Raw genomic sequence first — 26,510 nt, 5'->3', positions numbered from 1 at the left:
GGAAAGCAAATCAGATCCATGAGAATTACTTTAGTTTAATAATTTAAGAACTTGGTTTCAACCCAGGTAAGTTTTAATATATTTCCTATTTTGGCAGAAAAAGGTAAATGGGATAACATTATTATATATTCATCATTGCTGGCATATGATTATGCTTTGTAATAGCATATGTTAAGGGTTGCAATTATGGATTACTTTCATTTAAAATGAAAAAATGCCATTAATACCTTAAGTCCAGGTAAACTTGGAAATATCACTATCTTCATCCCTGGTGGTTAGATCAACCTGGTGAAAATGTAGTATTCTTCTGGTCTAATTGTTACCTACAGAGCTGACAGTCTGCAAGGCCCTAATTTTATGATGACCAGCACATAGAAACACTGGTACTTCCCAAGCACTGGCAGAAGAACATGGTTTTCATCCATCACACTATTCACCAAACCCTTCTGAAATGGCCTGTTAATGACAATGATGCTCATTTTCTTCCTGTCCCTCAAGTTCACTTTTTAATAGCAGTTTCTTCCTGACCATGACCCATAAAATCATTACATAGGCACTTTCATCTACAGAGGGAGGAAAAGAACTGCTGAACTCAAGCAAAAAAAGAAAGTAGTATTTGGCGTGTTACTTAAATGCATTGATTTAGTACAAAAACCTTTCCATTCAATCAGTGTGGATGGCTAATGTTTTACTGCACTTGACACCCACTATTCCCATGGTCCAGAATCTCAGCAGCAGCAGTACAGCTGGAAGTCAGGATAGCACATCATAAATCCACTGGATTTTTTACCAGTTAAGCTAGTTGCTCACTGTGCAGATAAAAATAAGCACTTGGACAGCATTTTATGGCCACAAAATGCTTTCCAAATAAAAGGAAAGCACCAGTCAACTGGAGTTAGGTAATTAATCTTCACACATGGCTATAAGGCATTACTAGCCCCATTTTGTAGTTAAGGAAAGCAAAGCAGAGAAATGAATCTACTTGCCTAAGCTGAAAGATGATGCAAAAGGCAGAGCCAAAATTAGAAACTGGGAATCTTGGCTTGTAGCCCTGTGCTCAGAACACTAAACCAAACGCTACCCAGAGATGAAACAGAAAGGAGCATTGCATAGGGCAGCAAGGCTTCTTGCAAACAAACATCAGAACTAGTTCTCAGAAACTCAGGAGACTAAAATAACCATCCTTGCTAGCACGGGAGAGTCACCGAGCCCTACAGAAATTCCCACTGCTGGCTCAAGTCCCTTCTGAGGCTTTTAAGTAAGAAAGCAAAAGTAGGAAGTGCTGAAATAGAAAAGCTTCTTTATGTACCTCTAAAGAAAATACTGACCCTTATATATGCCATGGCTTGACTTCAACTTCATTAAACCCCTAAACAGATGCATATTTTATAAAGGTTATCCATTAAAGGCAAAACAATAGACAAGTTCAAGGTTGTCCAGGGGCAGAAATTGTGGATTCTATTTTGGTTCACTCCCCCACCAATTCTGTCAAACAAGCAAAATAAAAGGAACTGTCTCTCTCAGTCTGAAGGGTTAGTTAAGATTCACAAACCATATGCATTAGGGCTCAATATTCTATTTCCACAATAGCCACTGTATTATTATGCTTGTTAGAAGACTTTACCCTCAAAGTCACCACGCAATTTCAGGTTGGCCTTGGGATTTTATCCAAGAAAAGAAGTCCTATTTTGGGAGTGGTGTTGTGACCCTTATTCCATGCTTGCTCAAATGCAGCTTCATCACAGAGATGACATGCTTGGGCTCCTAAACAATAGACCTGGCAATGCCACTGATTCTTCATTTCCTTGCCTAATTTAAGGTCACTATTTTTATACAGAGAAAGGTGCTAATAACAGAAACAGCTTCTCCCACAAGGTGCAGCTCCACCTTTGGATACAGCTTTATTTGTTTAGGATTTTGATTTTTTTTTTTTTTTACTGAGACTGTTGTGTGTGTGTTTTTGTTGTTTTTAACATACATACTCACATACATGCTACATATATATATTGTAAAAAATATATGTAAACTATTGTATCTATCACCAGCAAGCATTTTACCTTGTGGTCCATACTGGCTCATCTGAGGCCCATAAGTACCACTTGAATTACTCTGCTGAAAGCCACCAATTCCAGGATGCACTTGACCTCCAGGTGAGGGGTGTGGTGACATGGAAGGTCCAGTTTGTTGAGGTCCATACTGTGACATTTGGGGGTTCCTCTGTATTCCTGCCATAAAACCTATAGGGAGAAAAGCACCAAAACAAAAATTAATATTCAGGTAACTGTTCTTCATTTAAAAAAACCCTTTGGCATAAAATAAACCAACCCTCTTCAGTTAGTTCAGACTATGAATACCCAGAAAACTGCTGTTGTTCATCCAAAGAAAACCACACACATCTCCAAGTCAGCAGTGATGTCTCAACCATCAAAACCTGTACATAAGGTTTGAAAACCTTTAATTGTAAATGAAGACAGGGCAGTCCTGCTTATTTGCAAATTGGTGCCAATTTTGAAATTAAAACTTTTAGAGGGAAAAAAGGGCAATTATGTGCATTAATCAGCAGTACTAGGGAATTTGCCTGATGACTTATGGTGAGAGTATCACATCTTCAAAATTATACGTTGCTACCAAAATGCCTCACTTCAGCATATAGAAACCCACTGCAAATACTTCTTTATTGCCAACAAACTCACCAGAGCAAAAATTTACCTCCATGTGAAGACTGGTCATACCAGCCAGAAATAACAGTTGCTTTGTTATGTATTTGTTCTCTAGGTCCTTCTTCTAGTCTTTCCCCTACAAATTCCATTGCATTCTCTCCTTCTTCCCTTTTGTTAATGTATTAATGAATCCAAATTTAATTTAGGGTTCAAAAGTGACAGCACAAGACCTAGTGAAATAGTATCAAATTTAGAAGCTTCACATGAAGGAACAGAACTAAGCCTATTAAATGAAGGAAGAAAAGGGTTTTGAGGTGGGGTTTTAAAGTTTTCATGAACTGGGAAAAATCCTGCAATCATGCCCATGAAATGTCTATGTAGGGATGCTGGTTTTCTGACGTTTTATACCCTGAAAGGTTTTAGTGCTGCTTTGAATGTTGAAGAGGATGTGCTGGCAAAATTTAGCTGGTTTTTTTTTATTTCTGGAGGAAATCCGCTTTCTTTCCTGTTCTGCTTGCATATTAAATTTCATCTTTCCGTTTCCCTTTGAGGCAAAACCTGCACATACCACAGGCCAGCTCTGGCTGTGCTGCCACCGTGCTGGGTGAGGAGGGAGCCCTGGGGTGCAGCACTAAAGGATGACTCTTCCACAGGGCCAGGGCGTCCTCCCACTGATCAGCACCAAACATCACCCTCTCCCTACCCCCAGACACACAATACCTGATTAATGAAGAGAGGTAATTTTTTCTGAGCCATATCCAGACATGTGATCAGACTCATAACTGAAAACACTGAGGTGCAGGTTATAAGGAGAAAAACCAGGAGATTAGATGACTTTGCACCCTTTATGCCCAGTTCTTTCGTGCTATGAACAGCTCAATCCATATTCTACTAAAATTCCAACTGCAAGATTTGCTGAATATGCATCAATTTTTCCTGATCTTTGTGCAAGCCTCAAGACAAGGAGCTTGATCACACCTGAACTGCAAAGTCAGAGCCTGGCACTTGCTCTGGAGGTAGAGCAGACATTGACACATAACACAGCAAAAAACAATGCAAAATGGCAGCTTGGAAACTTGTCTGTACTGGTTGGAAAACTCTGCACTTCTGCAAAGGAAAACTTGCATGACCTTCTCCATTTGGCTTTATTTTGAAACAGATCCCTTGATTTTTAAAGCAGTTCCACTCTGGGCACAACTCTTATTACAAGGCCTATGTCTTGTGCTATCAGTGCTGTAAGTAATTTAGAAACCTACTACAATTGTTTGTCTGTACAAAACCAAAGCCCATGTTCCTGACACACACCATATATATCACTCTTGTGGGATCCATTTGAATGAAAAAATTTGTACTGGTCACACTAAGATTTTTATTATAAAGATAATAAAGTTACTCCTGTGTCTGGTATAGAAGTGAGGGGTTTTTTTTGTTCAGCTTTTAATCTATATGAGGTTAAACTTTCCAAACATTGCACTAATGATTAAGGTTTTTCAGCCCCATTATTATTGCAAGGAGTACTTTTCTTAACACCACCAGGAGGGGTGATACACTGAACAGCTACTGATATAGGAATTTCCAAGTGATGCAGAGGGGTGGCTGGTTGTTGAAGTTAATGAAGAACATGGACTAATATCTCATGAAAACCATGGAGATTATCAGTTTTAACCAGCTCTGCTGTTGTCAAAAAGTCTTCTAAAGGGACCAGAGTAATAAGTAAAAAATAAATGTTTCTACTCAAATGACCTCTTCTTCAGTAAACTCCTCCTCATTAATTTTGGATGCTGTGGAATAGAGTGTACAGTTATGTGTACAGTCATAAATAAAACATGCCAGGAAGAGAGTAGGACACTTGTGTCCATCCAGATAAACCTTCCCACTCAGTCCTGGTAATCTTATCTGTATGGCTTCTGGGCACAGTCCCTTGCCCTGCCTTATCCATGCTCTGGGCTGCGGCTCAGGGAATACTGGCCAAAATCAAGCTGGGGGCATGCCAGTAACTCCAGAGCAGAGATAACTGTGTGATACTACTCAAACTCATGCTCTAGCCTTAGTTTCATAAAGATGTTTAACACAACAAAAAAGAACACACTCCTAAAATGCTTTTGATGTGAGGCATGAGTTTCATCATCTCAGAGGGTGTAGGATTCCTCTCAAATCAAGGCTGGCTTTGCTATTTTCTCTTGAAGGAAGATAAAGAATTAAGGAAAATGAATCCTGAAATTCTGGAAGAATATCAATGCTATACTATGCTCTGCTGCTGTCTGTACGGTACACTGAAGCGTGATGTTAAAACAGGACATGTTCTCATTTCCTTCTAGAGAGGAGAGGAGTCCTTTCAGCTATAGATGAGATGTGGAGCAGCAAAGAACAGTTCTTACTGTGATCTGGATTCCATTACAATACAGAGGAGCCTATCCTCATCAACCTCCATGAAAGCCCAGTCAACATCCAGAGATGAATGCATGAGTTTGAAGTATTTTAAGTATTTGGAAAAAACTCACATGTCTTAGACAAGGGTTCCTGGTCAATACATTAACATTCATGCATCATAAAGAAAAAAACAACATCAATTCTAAAAATCTTATCAGAAATGAAAGGGAGCAGCTGGCATACATTCATTTTTCCTTATTTACACACATTTTCCCTAGTGTTCAACTTCATTTTATAGCCGATACAAAAAGAAATAAATTTTCTTTCCAGAAAATTAGATTTAAGATAAAGTTTTCTTCTGTAAAGAATGGAAGTAGGATTACATTAGTGGTGCACTGGAGTAATGGCAGTGAAGTGATTCAACAGCCAGACTGCATCTGACATGTCAACCCCTGTGACAACAAGGTGGGTTGTTTTGTCTTTTAAACTGCTAGGAAACAGCTATGAATTAAGCCTTTAAAATTGCAGTGGCAACATACTCATCAGTGAACAAATCTACTCCCTTCCCTTAATATTAATGATAAAAAGAGGTAGAGGTGATGCTTTACTTGCCATCACAACAAAAGATTACTTATTGAAAAAACACTTGAGTGGGTTTTGGCAAACTAAGCTATTTCAGAAGTAGCTGAATAAAGTGACCCTGCCAGAAGCATTCTTCTCCTTTTGAGTTAGCTTTTATACTACATTTACATACGTGAAGAATGACAGTATTAAAACACCATTTTAACATTGCAGAGTCATCTTTACAGGTTTTGTTGTTTTTTTGTTTTGTTTTTTTTTCCTCAGTGGAAGAGTAGCATACCATTAACAATTATCACACTGTAACAATAATAAAATATGTTTGCATGTTCAAATTGAACATACAGCATTTAAAAACGGTCAGGTAGCATTTTATTTTTCTGCTTTCTTTTTAGCAAAATACAGAGAAAAAAAACCCAAACAGGGGTGATAGAAGTGATAGAAGTGTTTGAAGGAAAAGACAAAAATGAAACTTCTCTTGTTTTAAAGCATTTTAACACCTGGTAATGCACATCATTTTGCTAATACCACCAATGATGCCTTTTAAAAATAATTTAAAACCTTGTCCTTCCTTCAGGCATATATATACACAAAAGAGATATACAACAGTAAATTACTAAAGCTTCATGAAATTGCACTAAAGCTTTCTTACTTACATCTGCACATTGACCAATACAAACCCACCTCTTTCTTGAATACCATCACCTTAGCACTACCCACTGAACGTGCTGGCTGCTGCTGTAAAACCTCAGATGGATTCTTTTGATATTTTAAAATCTTTGCTTGAATATGAAAAAACCTTACAGAAAAGTAGAAGCTCAAACAAAAAGGAAGTGACTGCAAAGGAACAGGTTATTGCATATCAGTTGATGGTCAGCAACTGTCTACTGGCACACAGTCTAACCACAGTCAATGAGAGGTCTTTTGATTTAGCCAGGAGTATTCCATTGATTTTAATGAATGAATTAATCCTGGAAACATGTGCAACACTTACTCATTATAAGCACACAAAAACTTTGCAGTTTACAGTGATAGCAGATCACCCTTAACTTATGCATCTGATAAATAAAAGATAAGGAAAGGTATAATGTGCAACAGTATATTGTAAAAATGAACTTACCTACACTGGGCTAATAGTTCTTTCTAGAGGGGCATGCTTAGTGACAGAGCTTGGGACCAAAACAACTCGGGAACCTTTCTGAGTAAGGAACAAGGAAGTTCCCCTTGTTCAAGGGCAGAGGCTAAAGCAAGAGCTATTAGTAGCTAGACAGGCTTATTAGTCTGAAGATCATGGAATAAGAAAAGTAGAAACAGATTGGATGCATACACTGATGATCAACTAATTAGGGGAAAATAACATAAAATCCTGTACTCATGAATCAGCTCAAAAAAATTAAGTATATGAAGAGATATTTTCCACTACCTCTGAAGGAAAAACTTGTGTGTGGGGAGAAACACAGACATTTCCAATGCTTGGTATTTTAGCAAGCCACTGGTCAGTACCCTTGAGAAAAAGAGCAAATGTTTGCACACCCATGACACAAGTTTTTGGCAGACCTTCCCTCCTCAGACAGCAATTTGTGTTGTATCCACTCTCTCAGGATTTTCACCAGAGTATACAACAGAACTATGACGGATCTAAAGCAGTGACTCTCAAATCTAGCTCATCTGTGGATAAACAGCACTGAGACAGACATGTCAGGGTAAAGCTAAACAAATGAAAAGCATTGTTCTGTGATCTGGCACCCTGTTAGCACGGCAGGATGCTGAGAAACATCACAGTCACACTGAAACTCTGCCTAGCACACCCGTTTCAGATGGCAAGGACAGCTCAGGAAGGCTTTGGACTGGTGAACCATGTCTGGGTTTTTGCCCAGCTAAACATGTCCACAGTCAGCACCTCAGAGCACTGCAACAGAACACAACTCACACATTAATCAAGTGTTCTAGTAATTGGAAGAGTTGGTTATTCTCTGTAAGCCTGTGACACCAAAACCCTAAGCATGCAACCGGGTTGTCGGCAGATGGTACTTGAACAAACATCTTCACGTGGTGTGGTCAAACCCCGAGATGTGTGGCTCACAGACAGCAGGAGCTAAGACAACACTGTTGTACCATTGCTTATGGGGGGCCAGCTCTACCTGGCCATAAACTGCTTACTGTCACTGGCAAAGAATGCCATGGTACCTGCCCCTAAGGTGCTACTTAAAATAAACACTGAAAAGGACACAGTGAGAGAGATTTATGCACTGGAAAAAATCTAAGCAGACTAAAATGTTATACAGGTCTAAACAAATAACAGCAATTAAGAAACTGGTGAAGGTTTGACCCATGTACCAGAAAATAAACTAAGTTAATCAAGTGAAGTCATATGGCATTAAAAAAAACCCTGGTATCTAGAGAAAGCAGGCACAAGACTTCTTTACATACAAGATACCTCAGATCCTATTTTCATTTTCCAGAAAGCAACTTTATTAATATATGCCTAGCTAGACCTATGTTTGACACACACAAAGCATCTGACTTAGCAACACACACCACAGGGTGACGGGTAAGTGAGCATGAGTGCCTGAGCTTGCAGTGTCAACCTTATTTAGATGATGCAAATACTAATTCTCAGTATTCCTGTCCAGTTAATAGGCAGATAAAAGAAAAAAGAAATCAAATAAACAAAATACCTGCACTACACCAATACAATATATTTGGACATCATATTTTATAAAAGCTAAAAAAAACCAGTATTTAAAATTTCTCATTTCTTTCTCTAATAACATTCTATTTTTTTTTTTTTTTTTTTTTAGGTTCCAACATGTTTTTAGGATAAAGTTCTTTGAGAAAAAAGAGCAAATGCTTGCACATCCACGATACAGTTTTTGGCAAACTTTCCTTCCTCAGACATTCACTCTCAGTTCTTCTGAGAACTCTTCTTCTTCTAATGAACTGCTCTTCTTCTAATTAGAAGTTCTTCTAATGTTTCTCCATTAACCATGAAAAAATGTAATCAAGTTTCTAACTGAGCTCTTTTTTTCAGCCCACATAAAAACACACATAAACCTTGCCAGCTTCTCCAAGTCCATGAGAGCACCACTAAAACCATCTGAACTTCTCTAGGCTAGAGTAACAGTGACATGATTTCCCCTTGGTATCTGGACAATTTATTTTCACCATGCCATCTGCTAATATGTGCAGTACAACCACCACATTTCTTCACATTCATTCAACAAAGAATGCTTCTTTGCTTATGTGAAACAGCAGTAAAGGAAAACATCATCACAGCAAAATTAGGATTTCCTGCAAAGATCACTGCAGTATTTCTCGTTTCCATAAAAAGACCAATGTTCTGTTTAAGAAAAAGTGCTGGACTGGTTTTATTTTTCTTTAAAATTATTTTCTTATTATGCTTTAATATCTATCTTACAGTCTCCTCACTGTTTATTTGTCTGACTGCTTCTCTTCACAATGTGAATAGCTTTGGGGAAGATGGAAACTAATGACCTAGCTAAGGTTTTAACCCAGACCCCCTAGTGTTTTACCAGCTGTGCTATTAGGTTAACTGGCTGAATCTCCTCTGCTTCTCTCTCTGATATTACAAAACCCAGTCTATGTATAGCATGCAATAATGTTTAAAATTTTCCCACCCCTAAACCTCCCTCTGCTACTGCCTAGCCTTGAAATTCATATAATCTATCACTGATAAATTAGAATCTGGGGAAGGATCAGACAGATTACCCAGATGGTAGCCGGGGAAGAAATATCCAACCTTTCCTAATGCAAACCTTGCATAATGTTCTCTGATGCAAATTTTAAGTGCTATACTGAGGACAAAGAAGGAAAGACATTTGTGGAGATGTTCATGCACAGCCTAAACAAAAACCACATTGCTCATCTGCCATTTTACACATTAGTTACTGTAATATACCTTACACAAGACACTTTTACTACAGTTCTTGAAAAATCAGGGTCACAGTGACCTGCAGTACAAAAGCGCCCACCCTGCCCTCTCAGCTGCCCCCGAAGGGAATCCTGAATTTCAGCAGGTAGCTTGGGCCTTCAAATGAATCATGAAAAACCTGAGGAGTCTGTCTGCTCTGCACAATCAACAACTGTCTAAGTTTCGCTGATGATGCGCACACTTAGGAAAATTATGGAGGAGAGCAAGAAAGGAATGGCATTTTACAATGTGTAATGTGCAAAGCCTGCAGGCTTAATGGTCTAAATTTCAGGTTTGAAAATTTTACCTTCCCCAGAGACTGCTGTTCAAAGGTTCCCTGAATCAACTCTGATCTTCCTTTTCATGCAGTAAAGATATTGAATATCACTATATATACTTTGTGGACAAGACTAAAATATACGTGATGTGTCTTCTGCTGCACACACGTAAAATAAATCATATTGCTTCTTTCAAAAACACAAAATCAGTATGTTGTCCTTAGTCCCAAAATGCCTTTGCCTCAGTCTTATTTTTACCATGATTTATGATTTGACTGATTTTTTCCTTTCCTTGATTTGCAGCTGTTCCCTGATGAGTGTTTATTCTTTTGGGATCCTTTGGGACGGTAGGAATTATCCAGTGTTAGCTATTAATATATACATTATATAGACTTCAACTCACTGCCCTGTGTATTAGTTTAAAAAGACATAATGGGTCTTATATCAGAGGTTGTTTATCTTTACAGAAGCTTCATAAAAAGGTTAACTTAGGCACTGAGTGTCCTGACAACCATGGTGCTGTTAACAGGGAGACCACAGGCAGCTCCCAGTTTATAGGCCACGATGGGAAGCTCTCCCAGGGACAGGGATCATACCCAGTAACTTCACATCAAGCGTGTGACAGCAACATTGACTCACTCTGTCAAGTTCTTCTTCAGTAACTGCTGTAGCTTATCTTGCTCCCTGAGCCCAGAGGCTGGGAATTTGATGGCTGCCTAATGAAGTCAGTGGAAACTTTTCTATTGAGAAGTCTCTCTGCTGGCAACCATATAAACTCACTCAGAATAAGTCAATTCTGCTCTCTAATCTCAAAAGAGAACCCCCAATTTAGTTTAAAAAATGAAATAAAGATTCATCTCCAAGTCTAACAAGATTTAACATCAGCAAGAGAAGTGCAATGACCAGCTGCTAGTATACAAAATTTATTTGTTGAGAACTGACTCTGGGTTTTGATTGTACAGATATTATTACCTACTTCACATCCTGCTTCTGCAGTTTTGCTGTCTCCCAGCATGGCTTACCATACGTAAATCATACCCTTTTGTCCTTTGATTCTTCTTGCAGATGGCCTGCTGTATGTATATTTAGCATAGGCCACAAGTAATCAGATCAACCTAAAGCTGAGACTGGCTGGTGTAAGTCTGAAATCCAAGTACAGTCTGGAACCAGCACCCTGAAATGGTGATTGACTTCTTCAAGAATTAACCTATTTTGGCAGAGCAACATAATTTCTAATACTTTTGGGCATGAAAAGCAGGTTTTCCTGAAACACTTGAGAGACAAACAGATACAAAACTATGCACAGCTCAGAGAGAAAAATAGGAACTTTTCTTCCCAGTGATGTTACTAATCAAAGTAGACATATTGTAAGCTTTTTTGCTGTGCATTGCTAATTAAAATAGCAAAGAAAAATAGTGTACACATTTTAAAAACCTGCTTATCACACTGACACTACATTTCAGTGCACTTCCACTTTTACAATCCAATTAAAAATACAGAGGTAAAAATGAATGATGGCCTGATCTTTTTAAAAAACTTTCAATAAATTTAGCCCTCACTAAGTTGAGAAAGTGATGTAGCTTTTTGAGTCACAGACTGGCTCTACTGCATGGCTCTGCCTTCACATACAGACCTGCTCTGTGTTCTCCTTGGCATCATGTTCCTACTACATCACGCGCCTTGAGATAAAAAAGGGATGCTTTACAAAGCTAATGTGACTGTTTCAACTAAACCCTGCCCTTCCTCCTTATGTGACGTACTTTCTCTGTTTGTTGAGGGCACAGTTCCTCTAACCCCAGTTTTCTGGGCATGATTTCCGCCCAGCCTGGCAGAGTGTTCCTGCATACCAGACAGCTCAGCTCCCCTGCACTGACCCACTTGGAGAACGCTGTGTGCAGAAGAGGCACTCAAACATACCTGTGGCTTTGCACTCTATGCATGTCTCAAGCATCTTTCTTTAAGAGCCTGAAACACTTCAGTCTACATCAAGTAAACTTATTACCAAGTCTGATTTAACCTTAAGTGGTGTCATCGTTAACATGGCAAGCAGAAGAATGTTAATGACAAGAATCATTTTATTCTTTAGCTCCTCAGTGCTCTGAATAGATCCCAAATCCCCAAATGAGAGCAAGAAACGTATTCTTGGGGAAAAAAGTCTTTTTAAGATCTAAAAGCAAACTACAGTATCTTTTTTGTTGCAATAAGAATTCTTTGATCTATTTTCTTCCTTCTGGTTTCCCTTTTAAAGAAGAAAATAGATTTCAGGGAAAAGAATCTCTACCATCAAATGTCAGTATTAAGCCATAAATCTGATCAGGAATTGTAGGTGCAAAACACCTGATTGGTATTCTGTGTCTTCCACATGAGCAAAAACATTTATATTTTGTTAAAAGAAAATGCATGACAGTGGAATTTATGTAATGACTGTGTACAAATAAGCATGCCCAGAAAGCAGCTGAAGGGGAGAAAAATACCTGTATGAAATCTAATGGTAAATTAGGGAATTTTAGTTACAGGAATTCAGTTGCTACTTAGTGTTTGTAGGGAAGCACAAAGAGAACATCAAAATGCCTGATCACATCCCATCTGTTACAACCTCTTACTGGATAACATCTTGACTGCCAAAAAAGCTATTTAAATTTACTACATTGCAGCTACTGATAAATATCACTTCTGTGAAGATCTAATACTAAATAAGGACAAGATCTGAGGATAAACCTTACAAGCAGCAGTGTCAAAAAGATCCAAATTTTGCTTAGTGTAACACCTGTACTCTTAAGAGCAAGCAGTTTTCAGGGACTCCTTGTGCCTGTGATATGTTTTTAATAGAGCACACAACTGTACAACACTCCTCAAAAGCTGGATGTCAACAACGGAATGAAATAAAGGTAGAACAGAAAGAATGACATGAAAAAGAAAAAAATTAAAAGGTACTAGGAGAAGGTGAGGGAGAAGGCAGCAACTTCTATTCAACAATTTTGGAGGTGATTACTCCAGGCACTGTCCACATAGATCTGACAGGCACAGAATGCTGCCATGAAACTGCCTCCAGCAATGGAATACATTTTCCAGCACATCACAGCAGCTGCAACGGCATCAATTCTGCTTGCAATCCATGTCCAAAAAGAAAAGTTCTCAGTGGTCCTATTTCAGCATATCTCAAGGACTAATTAAATCCTCATTACTATCTTCTAATTATTCCAGTGCTCTGGGATTTCGCTCCGCAAGTCCCCAATGGTGCATTAGATGAAAAGGGTTAAATAACCTGTGTTGATTTTGAGACTCCAGATCTATTTCAGACCTTTAGCATATCATCAGCATTATCATGAATATTTAACTATGTACCGCTGTGAAAATTATAAGGGGAAAACAATTAAAGATTTTTTAAAAATTAATTCTGACCCATATACATTTGCACTAATAAATAAGGCTTCTTTAAGTATCCCCATTATGAGAGTGCTTGCTAGAGTAATAATGTGAAGTCATTAACTGTTTTCATTAAATTCAATGGTTTTCAGGAGCTCCCAATTCACTATTTTAATATAAGACTGAAACCTGACATCGACATAGCCAACTGCATAAGCATGAAAATACTATTTAAAAGCAGGTAAGTTTTCTAAGCTTTTTCAGAATTACATAAGGAACCATTCATTCCTGCAGGGCTAGAAGTGCCCATTTCAACATTATTATGACAAATATTCTCCTAACAGTGCTTGCACAGGTGAGTGTTCATATAAGCAGACAGAAATCTCTCTTAGTTTACAAAAGTAAGAATGGGAGTATAAGCTAAAGGCCAGGACAAAGGTTTCTTTTTCAGGCTGCAGCTTCAGGAAACTAATTTAGAGGGTCAGTTGGGATGTGCTGGGCTTCTGTTTGATCCCTAGAAATAACTTCAAAGTCGTTGAGCAGTTCTGGCTACTAAGGATATCCTCAAACTACAGCTTCCAAAACCCAAACAAATAAATAGATACAGCTGAGCATAGGGAACTCAACTGGCTGTGTACCTCAAGTATATGCTGAATGATTATGACAGCTGCCCTGCCTCTGGGGCAGATTCAAAGAAAGTTTAAAAAGAGGCTTGATTTCATAAACACAAAATATGGAACCCCTACTTTTGATCATAAAAGGAAAGTCTGGAGGAGGTCTGTTAGAAATGGAGAGCAAGATGTGCATCCTCCCAAAAATGAAGCAAGTTTCGATGATTACCTCAATTGGTCATGACTACACTGTCATTATGGCAACCCCAAGTAATGGTAATTGTTGGGGTTCAGCAGCAGTTATACACACTCCTGCTTCTCCAAGAGACTTCTGACACCAGTCTGTCTCCACAGCTGTCTGACTCCAACAGTTCTTTAAGATGTATGGGACTTGACTTCAAGTCCCACTGCTTTCCAAGCTCACATGAGCTAAGAAATAGGTTATGTATATAAAATAAATGCAATTTCTCGTTTCTTAGGTAGCCAACGTGTGTTGGCAGAACTAAAACCATTTCACTGATTGGGCATCAAACAACAGTTGTGGGACAAGAACAGAAGTGCCTAAAACAGCAGGCTATATTTACACTGAGCAGGTCCAAAAGTTCTACAGCTTGAGCAAGACATGAAAAATTTTAAAATTATCTTTTAGAAGCAAGCATTTAGATGCTTATTACAAAAAGTATTAAATAAGCTATATAAAAAGAAACCTGAGAAGCACAAAAAAATTCAATCCCCCAAGAAACTCCTATTACTGTATACATGCAGTGCATTACTACTCCCCTAGTATCACACACAGAATGTACATGTAAAATGTGGCCATTGCTTCATGCTGCATTGTGAGACAAGGGATGTAGAGTCTTAGGCAGGCAAACATAAAAATCCCAGAAGGGTGCTGAGTAACCATGGAAAGCAGGGTAAAATATAATCAAACACTTTAACAATAAAATAAACAAGTGTAAACTTAATGGTTCAAGGTAATGGTTTAGCATCCTGAAGTGCTACAGCTCAGACTCCACCCATTGGTCAATCTTCATGATAGCTGGTAAATAGCATTTTTTTCAAGTATTGAGAGCAGAGGATTCTGCTCAAGCAATGATTAGTAGTCTTTTGTTCATCCAGTTCTCTCTAAACAAGGAAAGAAATGCTATACAAAGTGTGAAAACAAACAACATTACCTTATCCTATGAGTGTCTCTGGGGTTTTTGTTTTTCTTTATTTTTTTCTCTTTTTTTTTGGAGAAAGTGTATCAGTAAGCTGAGAGTTTAAATTACTGTAACAGATGCCCAAGGATCAGGTGTCCTTAGCAGCAACGATTTTCTGCTCAGGTTTTTATCAGTAAATGACAAGCACCTTCCCTTTAAGTCCCCATCATTCCCCCTCCTTCCTTCCTTCAAGTTCTGTGGAAACCAGTTCAAGCAAGCAAAGGAATCAACTAATGTAACAGCCTTTTTAAAAGGTGAAGTTTTCCATTTCAAAGGAGCCTCTAATCAATGACAGGGCACAAAAGGGAATGCACGCATGTTTATGTGCGTACAGCCCAGACTTTAGAGAAGCTTTGGGGAACATGTTCTGCAAAATCAATATGATCTAGCTAGTTACAAATTTTGAATCTCCTGCATGAAACAAATGGACTTCTTGTACAAGCTGGGTCATGCATATTACACCAGATTTTGCATAGGAAGTGTTCAAAACCTGCAACATTCCTAAACACATTTTCTCTAAGAACATACAATTCTCACTGTGTAGACAAAAAATACCTAAATCAATCTGTAAATTTTACTTCTCTCACTGTTACTTACTTGTTTGACTTCCCAGTTATGGTAATTGACTTCTGTTTTACTGTTTTGCCTGCCTCTCCTGATCATACACCAAACTCCAGTTTTGTTCTACAGCAGAATAGAGAAGTTTGACCTTTCCAGTTTTGTCAGACCTGCCTAACTTGTCCCCCAAAGCCAGGTGAGGAACATACCCTGCAGAGATAATTATTACTGGGCCCTATAACATTTTATGCCAAGACCCAGTTGTGCCAGGAAATGCACATATCTTTCTGAGATGTTTGGGTCTTCAAAGCCTTCATCTGATCCATTCTTGCTGTCTTGTGACATTTCTATCCCACAAAGCATCATGTATTTGTACTGGGTACTGAGGGCATTCCTTTTTCACACATATGTTATTCTGAATTTTTTTAATGGGAAAATATGTCCGTGCACTAACAACTGAGTATAAAGAATGACTGAAAAGGAAACAGAACAAATCAGCATGGAATTCTGTATTTCATGTTCTCATTAATCAGCATTCCTGGAGGAGGGGACATTCAACCCAGAAAAATAGCAAAAATTAAGACTCTCTGCTCTTCTTTGTGAGTTCTCTTAGCTCCTCCTGGATGCTATCCCAGAAATTTGTCATTCTGTGAGTTCAACTTGTTTCACTGTGAGAAAACTCCTAGTATTTATGGTATCCCCATATGGTGCTACTTGGGATATTTCTGGAAGCAAGACATTTTAGGAGGGGCATTTCATAAATAACTCCATGTTTATCACAGTTATCATGTGTCTGTTTTGCAAGCCTGTCACTGGCACATGTTAACCACTGCATGGACAGGATGCCCGGTTTGCAGCAGTTGATTGCACGTATGGCCACGCAACAAAGCTGTGACAACTGTATTCCATGAGCTAGGGAGAAAGGAGATGCAAGGAAAAAGGGCTTAAAGTTTATAAAAGGTAAATTAAACTTAAAAATGCTCTGCTTATTTTTGTGAGCACACGGTAGGGAGCACCCTTTTAGAACAGTGCCCTTGCCTGCAAGATTTTCCATGGCAAGATTTCCAAATGATTGAACCATTTGACCTATTTGATTTCCCTTTATATTTAAAGATATTTTATCCTAGAACTGGCAAGAGGACTATTGTGTCCATGCAAAGATATTAGAGATCACAATTCGAAGAACAGTAGCAAAACTGCTCCTAGTTAGCACTCTTTATCTATGTCTTAATTCCAAGATAGACGATGAAGAGCTGTATTCTCCAGGACATGACTCAGTATTTACAGAAACTGCCTTTATACCCTGGGCATTCACTGCATTTTGAGAAAACCTTATTTTCAATTATAGTCTGGTAAAACCTGCTATTCAGTTGCTCTTTCCCTGGAGATGGAAACCCCCCAAGCTTTTTACATTGAAGACTGTCGTTATTTTTCCCTGGGAAAAGAAAATAAATTCCAGGAAATCTCACATTGCTAACGTGCAACTTAAAATGAAGGCTGCATTTGGCCCCAACTGAAAAAGCCCCAACACCTAACAAACCTCGGTCCTGTGGCATTGGTGACTGGCTCAAGGCAGGGTGGGAGCTGGATTCTGACTGGCTGCCAGGAGGCTGCGGTGGCATCTGACTGCCTGTAACACACAGAGAGAAAAGGGAAAACACACTTGCTTTTAGCATTTCTGTGCACAAAACCAAGCATTGCTGCATTTTTCAACCACTCAACATCAAATAAAGTACCAGCTGTATAAGGTGAAGACAGAGCTCAACAGGTCTAGCTTTTTTCATATGTTTTTCTTTTTTTTGTTTCCTTCTAGTTTTTGAAACCCATGGAGGAAACATGCACAAACACATTTAGCAACAGGCATGGCGAAATGTTCAATTTCGCACTGAGCGAGTTCCCAACCTCACCAACATGATCCAATTTATAGCTGCAAATCTCCTGACACATATTTCTGTTAGGGAGTTTAACAAAATCCAAGTCTGCTGAACAATAGGGCTCATCCTGCCTAGCTTAAACTGGCCTCCAGCCAGGCAGACATGGACTGCTGCCAACAATATTACCAATGAAAAATTCGGTCAATACAAAAATGACTAACAACAACAGTTTAAAGAGTATTTAAATGAATCAGTGGTTTTAATATTGTTTGAATGTCCACGTAGAATATGGGAATAAAGAACAACATGTAGGCACGCATGGTGAAAGTGAATGTTTGAAAGAGATCAAATAGAAAAGGGCTATCTTATTATTCAAATAAAAACAAGGGGAAGTTATTTATTAAAATAACTAGTCGGAACAGACACATCCATTTTTATGTCCTTGTTCTTGCTGTCTACCCACCCAAACAAGCAGAACGCTCCCAGTGCTGTCTGCGAGGCTTGGAACACAAAAAATTCCCTTTCAGTGTTAATGGATAATAAGGCAGGTGCTTATTGCACTGATGCAAGTCACTCCTCTGGGTCACCATCCAACACTGTGTCAAGCAGAAAGGTCTATCTGACCACCCCCCGATGCCCCAGGAGCCTCAGGCTTAAGCAGCAACCTGCCCCAGCCTGAGCAGCAGAATGAAAGAGACTTGGACATCCCCTACGACTCCTCTTTGCTCTTGGTCTTATACAGCCTGCTTGTGACAGCCCAAGTGGCTTGAAGACCACCTCAGGTTAGGCAGCAAATATATACTTTAAGCATTTAGACACTTGCAGTGACGAGCGCAGTATAAATAGCAGCAGACAGATTTATACCCCTCATCCTCAGAAACTGTTCAGATTGTTTTCCATTTGAAAGAAATGGAAAGAATAAAAACACAGGCAATAGATTTGTGCCTGCTGAGACTCATTTCCTCCTGCTCAGCAGCTGCCCCTCTGCAGTGGCAGGAGCAAGAATCCTGCGGACGGTCCTGGCGCTGGGAGCCAGGGCTGACAGCGGGGCAGCAGGGGCTGCCCTTTACAGTGACCCAGGGCCCCGAGTTGGACATGAAGGCAGGAAAGCAAATGTGTCTGCTCTGCCCCATCCACTTCCTGTCCCAAAGCCACCAGCTCTCAGCACCAGCTCTGAAGAAGGGCCAGATTGATACAGAACAAAGGGAAAATCTGTGAAATGTGGAGTGTAACCACTGCCTAGCTATTCAGATGAGGTGCTTTTGCACTAAAAACATGACAGTCAACATTACCGGGAGCAGCTGTGACAACTGTCTCAGAGATGCAAATGCTGGACCAGAGGCAGAATTGTTTCTCCAAAAGACCAAACATGCCACTCAGCGCCCAAGGCTTTGGGTTCCACGGCCCATTCACGAACTCTGAGGCATATGACAATAATAATGACAAATTCCAGCTTATGTTTTGATGTCACTCAAGAGCAGGCTGTGGAGATGGTAAGTGCCTGCATTATAATGAAAGCTTTCGGCTTGACAGGAAGGATTCAGTGACTCAAGACTGTAAACAAACAGCATTTCCATGTTAACACAGGGCACTGCCACTTCCACTGTGTATGCCCCAGGCACCGCTATCAGAGAGAGCACTTCAAGTAGATGGAAACCATCTAAGATTTCTACAAACACTTAAAAAAAAAAAGTAATAAAGCAGGGGTGGTTCTGACTGCACCACATAGCTCTCAGAGGATCCTCCTTCAGGTGGATGCTTCACAATGTTGAGAGAAGCTATAGTGCAGAGAATATCTATGATAGGCAACATATTTTGTGTATTATAGATGGTGTCTGTTTTTTTTACATTGATAGTAACATCAGTTATCTAGCTGGAGCCTTATCCTGTACAGGCAATGTTCACTCACAGACCAGTAAAGTCAAGGTGTAGAACAGTACCTGTACAACTTTTACGAAGGAATCAATTTCACCCACATCCTCAGTCAATACAGACTCTGGAATTTTGCAGATTCACTGGAATTGTCAGTCTCTGGAAACATTAATGCTATTTTTTCAATGTACTTGTGATTTTTTTCCTTATTAAACAAACTGTCAAGCAAAGTTTTTGTTTCACAAAGGAAAATGATATCACAAACTTGACCAACTCTGCACAAGTAACAAACATCCAAGAGAAGTATCCACTACGCTGATTATCAGTGGGTGCTACAGATTATCCAGGGGCTGGACATGAAGGTACTGCATCAGAGTGTTTTCAATCAAACTGCCATTTTACTCTTACAAGTGATGTGAAAGGTAAAAGGAGGTTAAGCACCCAAATACCTTTGAAGACTTGAACTGAACTCTTAATTTGGGTATCTAACTCCTATTGATTGGGAGCTGATGACAGGACTTTAAAACCTTTGAAGATCCTGTCTGCCATGCTTTTTAAGTTTCTTTGTCATGAAAAGAAATGACCTTAAAGATTTTCCATTTCTTTCCTTTAAATGATAGTAATCCTTTTTTCTTTCAACCAGTACTGCTGTTGTGTTTCTTGGAAGACACTTTAAATAACACATGAACAGACTTTTCTATTTTATTAGGGAAGGAAAACTTTTACAAAAGAAAACATTTTTTAAATTTTTAACATAACTCCTACAGCTATCAAAAAATCCAGTTTTTTTTTTTTTCACAGACAGACTACTGCCTCCTTTGACCCAGTGATACACAGAAGAAAGTTTAAACAGGGATGACCTTTTCCCATCTTTTGTATACCATTGTTGTCACATTGGTGAGATACTCCACCTGCCAAAATGTATGCCAAGTGAATACTACAGGTGTTTCACAATACTACTATTATGCAAAACCAAAGAAAATGCAATAACGCATGTTAAAAGCATAGAAACTGTCATGCTAGTTCTTTCCCCTATACTTAACAGAGGAGCAAAATGCTATATAAATTTATATGGCCATCTAGTAAAATTAGTTGTTAAAACTACTGAAACTGGGAGTCTACCTAATATAGTATTTGCTATTTAAAATAAAAACAAGTCATCTGAAGAGGTAAGGGAATTTAAAAATGCATAGTATTATATTTGTAAGTGGGTTTTCTATTTTTTACATTATGTCAAATGCTTTCAAATTTTTTCACTTTGAAAATCTTCACTTCAAATGAAGTCGTGAGAGACTGTGTACTGTGTTTGGTGAAGATGGACTGAGAAAAGTACTAAATAGCGACTGCATTATGGCTACAGCCTTGGAGTTAAACTGTAAAAAGCAAATTCTTAAGGGTCAGCACAGCAAGCAAGAGCAGACCTTTGATATTCTGCTGAGGAGGAGTCCTTACAGTCCACATCAGCAATGTTTTGAAAGATGCTGAGGGCTCTCTGCTCCCATCACTGTAATGACACTGGAGGATGCTCAGCTGTGACGTCCTATATCAGCTGGACAATACCTCAAGGAATTATGCCTGAACAGTTGAATCAAGAAAACACTTTGGTGATAACAGGTTCCCTCTGAGAAATAACCAGTTAAGGGGGGAAAGAGGGGGTACTAGCACAGGAATTTTAAGGTGCATGAGGAACTGGAGTGCAGAGGACTGATCACAGCCTGTGATGAAAATGGAACACTAGGTTGAACAAAAGGCAGAAGTTACAGATCCTGTGGGTTGTATTTGGGACAATTCCCAATCTAATTTAGCAATTGAGAGTATGACTGGATTAATGACATTGATTGATCACAAAGTAGCTAATATTAGTCAATAAAAAGACGATCAAAGTACTACCTAAGAAACCCTTGGGACCACCTTTTGGCTTGGAGTATCAAAAATGCAAATGTTTATATACATGCATCAGAACCAGGCATTTTATAAGAGCTGAAGGTTATCAGGCAGACATAGGAGGAAAAAAGGAAGGAAAAATCTGACCATATCTGTTGACCTAAAACAGTTATAGCCTACAAACTGCTATAACTAACCATGCCATGTGGCACTCAAAGAAACAAATTGATCACAAGGATAAATTAGGAGGATTGTTTACAGTAGAGGTAAGACAGCACAACATCACTGCTGATGTCACTGGTGGGCCTTCTTAGAGACAAACCCAGAAAGCCTAATACAAACTGGAACCAGCTACCAGCATGAAATGACAGGAGACTGAAAGTGTGAGTAGAGCTAGAATTTTGTGACTTCTTTCTAAGAATATATTTGAGACTAAATATCAGGGAGGAAAAAGAGCATGATGATGTTGAGGAGGATAATCAAACCATTACTGGAACTTGAAACAGCTTTGTTTTAGGAATAATGAGGTCCTGAAAATCTAGTGATTAGGATGAAATCTGATAAAATAATAGGATAATCATCACACAGTCAATGTTACAATAAAGTCTCTCAGACCAGAAGAGACATTCTGGGTCTCGGATCCCTACATCAGAAATGAAAGAACATAAGTAGGCTTCTATATGGGAGTGTTTTAAATGAGCTTTTCAGGAAATTAGAAGTGAGGTGCAAATGACCTCAAAGGAAAGAAATTTTTCTATGGGTAACATAAAGGGAAACTGGTCATGTGTTTTGTGTTATCTCTTTCATCTTATAAAGCCTATGACCCCTTAAGAATAAAGATTATTTTCTTCCTTAATTTATGCATTGTAGCCAAGTTTCCTGTTGCATCAACAGTATTTTTTAAATTACTTATTCATTCAAGTAAAAATCAAGGGTTGTCTGCATATCCTCTCAAATTAAGACATGCAAAATATTAAAACCTTCCTCCTATCTATGCAGTAATCTGAGTGCAGATGTTTTAAAAGGCCTGGGACATGAGGACCCTTTCAGATACAGCAGCTGTGGCTGTGCTGGGACATGCTGACCAAGCCTTCTGGCTCTGCTCAGCAGCACACTGCAGCTAATAACCCCTTACAATGCTGGTAATCCACTGGTGGAAATTGTTTCACCAAGACTATTTCCACCACCCTGAGTCAGGAACTGGGGACCAAACCCAGAACCTTCCTGCCTTGGAATGCTTTTGGTGGCTGGCTGAGAGGCTCACTGAAGGTGGGACTGCAGGAAGTTGATTTGTTCAATTGCAGCAACACCAAGCTTCTGTATAAACTTCTAAACAAGAAGCTTATCAACTTATGCCAGATTTATGGATGCTCTACGTCACAAAGTGTTATCAAGACTGTTGTCAGGCCTAGCCCTGATTTTCTACGTTACCTCTTACAACAGATGTATCGTGCTTCAAACACACAAGATTCCCTAACATACATGAGTGTAACAATCCATGTAAAATCAAAAAGAAACAAAAACCCCCATTTTGCTTCTCATGAAAGTGTAAAATTCTCAGACTACCAACACTTGAAAGTTACACTCTCACCTTCTTCTTCCTATCTATGTCACATTCACCATATCAAGAATGGGTTGTGGGTGAATTTCAAAAAAATCACTGTAACTTAAGTGCTAAATTTCTTTCAAATCTCAATTAAAAAATGCAACAATGAGCAAAGGGGCCTAGAGAACCCTAGCTCTGACTTTTCTCCACAGAAATGCAAAAGCATAAACATCTTAATTTCATGAGTAGAAGCTACCTGTTTGACATGATATAACATTTAATTCAAAGCAAAGATGACACTGACGGGATGAGGTAGCTACTCAATATTTTGTTTCATCCTCATTACTCAGCATGTAGTCCCCAAGGTATTACCTATGGAACATCATCCAAATGTCACCCTTACTACAGAATAATTCATTATATTATGGACTTAAAAAAAATATTAAGTAGCTGAAACTGGGGTCTGTCAAATTAGACATCCAAGATTTATTCCCAGATTGTGGAACCTCTTTGTAAGGTATAAAGACTGTAACAAATACTCAGGAGTATGAAGTGAAATTGTTAGTACTGCCTGAACTGACAACGGTCTTGATGGCAAGGGGCAGGAAAGAAAATATATTGCCCTCCAAGGCCAAAGCTCTTTTTGCTCTGGAGGGGAAGGGAGAGCAGCAGCAGACACTGCCAAGCAGGTCTGTTTCATCCATGCCCCATCCAGAAGCCACCTCTGTGTTTGGACCAAAGTGATGCACTTTCTCCTGAGATTTTGGAAGTAAGCCCAAAGCAAGTGTCAATTGGAATTTTCAGAAGCATGCAACTCACCCAAATACTGAGTGGCTTTCCAATAGGTCACAGCAAGCCCCTGTCTGCCTGAGGACTATTCCTTTCCAACAAATTCCAAAATTCTGCTGCAAACCAGTAGAGCTCCTCAATATTAAGGACGCATAATTTAATTACTTGTATAAGCAAAGGCATAAGTCAGTCTAAATCTAAGAATCACTGCTTCTCCATCCTCAGTAACACCTACCCCAAACCTGTAATTTCACTTTGCAGTTATGAAAAGTTTCATTTGGGGGAATCAAATTCTTTCTACTTTCACCTCTGCCTAACTCTGCATCCATTTAATGCATTATTTCCATTAAGCTTGGGAGAGTTTCCAGCCAAGGATATTTCTGCTGGAGGCCAGTCCAGAATGGTGCAGCCCAGGATAGCAACCAGTTAAATCTTTTCTAATCCCCACATTCAGAAACGGTGGCTCACAGCGGCTGGCATGCAGGAACTGAATAGAGCCTGCAAGCTCATATTTCTCTCACCAGGCCAAATTAATAAAAACAAAACCTGATTTCTCCTTCTCGTTTTCCTATTCTTCCTGTTCCCCAATATTTTTCCTCTTTCAAACAATTTTTTTTTTTTGTTTGAGAAGCCTAATGTTTGGCTGCCTTCTGAAGAAATGGGCACAGTGACAGATGAAAGGCCGTATTCATCGCCTAATTCAGAATAGGGAAAAACCGACTGCTGTGCATTTAAGATTCTAACAACCTTGCAATTTTGTAGAGCCGTTTTCCCCAACCCATTCTTTTGAAGAAATCTGCTTTTATTCTGTTAATAACTAACCACAGTTGCAGCAGCATGGATCCGATTAGCAGTTCTTACGCTACAAAGGGGGCTGGGGGGGAGGCTGTGAACAGGGTTGCCAATTTGTCCACCTGGGTCCCCAGAAGAAAGATTAGATGAGGTGCTTGCTCCTTTCTTCCCCACTCGCTTGCTGCTCTGCACTAGACAGACCTCTTCAAAGCTCAGCCACTGATTTAATTTCTTTTTTTCCCCCTCTAAAGTCTCGTTTAACCACCCTCCCTCCACATGTTTTGCACTCTGTCGCTGCGTCCCTCCAAAGCGATGGCGTGAATTGGGATGAGAGGGGTTGGGAGAGGCTGTGGCCACAGCTTGCCAGCACTTTCTCTCACTCCTCTACAGGGCCTCTGAATTGCTTTTAGATTTTGAAAATTGTATTTTCTTAAATTTTTTGAAAAAGTGCCTATGTTCTTTAGGGAATGATCCAGACCTGGTAGGCATACTGTGTTTTTCATTCTGTCCTTTTAATCCTTCCATAAAAATGGTAGTTTTGCCTGCATTTGAACTGAAGTAGAAGATTGTAAAGGGTTGCATGGATTTAGTAATCTGTAATTACTTAGGACACATCATTACATGTTTGTAGTAATTACGTGTAATGCAAAAAGCATATACTTCAGCTAGAGGAAAACCATTCTCAAATTTTCTATAAAATGTCAATTAAACAGAATATAAAACTGCAATTGATGCAAGTGCTAAATATCTAAAAGCTCCTAACAAAGGAGAGGGTAATATTTCTTTTATGGCTCATTTCTTCCTTCCAGAAATGAAACCTACCCTGCCACACACCTGAAACTTAAAACCTCAGAATTCTATTTAGGGATTTAAACCAAGTTCCAAAAGGAAGAATTTTTCATTATCAGTGCTCATTCTCTAGACTATATTTATAACTTATAATATAACTTATAAGGAGGAGATTTTTTTTTCTCTAAAGTGCTCCTTATTGTGTCACCCGCATTCAAGAGCCTGAGAAGCACAACAGACATAGCAGACATACATTTCTAAAATTTGCCACCTAATAAAAACCTTAACTCCTAACTTTAACATATCCAAATTTTAACCAAACCACAGATACATTTTCATTTATAATATCTGCAGTGTAAAAACATGCAAGATACAAAACAAAGGGCAAATGTGATGTGAAATTTCTGTTTCTTATCCATATTTCTTTTCCCTTGATCCAGGTAAGTTTAAGAATTTCTCAGAATCAGGCAGCATTAAATTGGAAGACCATCAGCGATGGAGTTTGAGTTCCCCCTGCTCCTCCTGGCTCTCTCAAGTCTAGCAAGCAGGGAAATTGGAGCAGCACTACGTGGCAATGAACTATTTAGCTAGTCCTGCCTGCTACTCCTCATGCTAGATCACTGTCTCTGATTAAAGAGCATTTTAGTAGCAAAATGTATGTGCTCTCACTAATACTACCCTCAAAAGGAACAAACCCTCAGCTAATCTAGTTTTTCTTATTGTGTTATATGGCATATTACACAGCCCCGGTCTCAGCAATTCTCAGGGATGAGGGAGAAAAGGGCAAGTTGAATGCATAAAGGATAAAAGCACCTTGAGGCAAACCTGCTTCCAAAACCCATTTGGTGGGTCTGATCTCCCTAGAAGACAAGATCTATCATGCCATATTTCATCTTGCCCGACAACGATAAGCTCCAAAGACCGGTGCGGAAGCGAAGCAATTCTTCATGTATTTTTAATCAACCGAGAACTTTCATCTGGCGAGCTCCCTCCGCAAGGTCACACGCACCACGTGCGGCCACGTGCCTCTCATGCAGTTTGCAAACACCAACTCCTATGTCAGCTTCTGTTTGCAAGGGGGAGTATTAACATTAGCAACTCCTGGTTATATCATTTATAAACATGCAGATGTGGATTATTAAAGATTAATGCATTTTGGGATTGGTGTCGGCATTCCGTTTGTCTCACGCCGAAACCAATTCTGTTCTTCATTAGTCAACGACAACCCACATCACCCTGTTGTGGAAGAGAAATCAAAGGTGCAAGCGTGAATTGAGAATAAGCGATGAAACTGATTACTAAGAAACTTAACGGCTGTAATCAATCAACACATCACAATAATTTGAGTCCACTGTTATCTGAAAATGGGGAAAACACAGAAAAGCTTGCCGATGGAGTGAATTGTTCTT

The 26,510-nt window shown here is 39.2% G+C and overlaps 1 protein-coding gene across 4 annotated transcripts in view; it reads right to left on the bottom strand.

Annotated features, from left to right (window-relative positions):
- Positions 1-26,510, bottom strand: part of ARID1B (AT-rich interaction domain 1B) — a 323,681-nt gene that overhangs the window by 63,867 nt on the left and 233,304 nt on the right. For all 4 annotated transcript variants that reach the window (XM_064413401.1, XM_064413402.1, XM_064413404.1 and 1 more), the window contains 2 exons: positions 17,096-17,185; positions 2,058-2,237 (listed from right to left, as the gene is read on the bottom strand). In XM_064413401.1, the coding sequence (XP_064269471.1) occupies positions 2,058-2,237; positions 17,096-17,185 (270 nt within the window). The remainder of the gene's footprint in view (positions 1-2,057; positions 2,238-17,095; positions 17,186-26,510) is intronic.

The sequence above is a fragment of the Passer domesticus genome, chromosome 3 (assembly GCF_036417665.1).
Source record: "Passer domesticus isolate bPasDom1 chromosome 3, bPasDom1.hap1, whole genome shotgun sequence".
In the NCBI taxonomy this organism is placed as follows: Eukaryota; Metazoa; Chordata; class Aves; order Passeriformes; family Passeridae; genus Passer; species Passer domesticus.
Note: the sequence above shows the minus strand (reverse complement) of the source record. Positions and strands in the feature narration are given on the sequence as shown.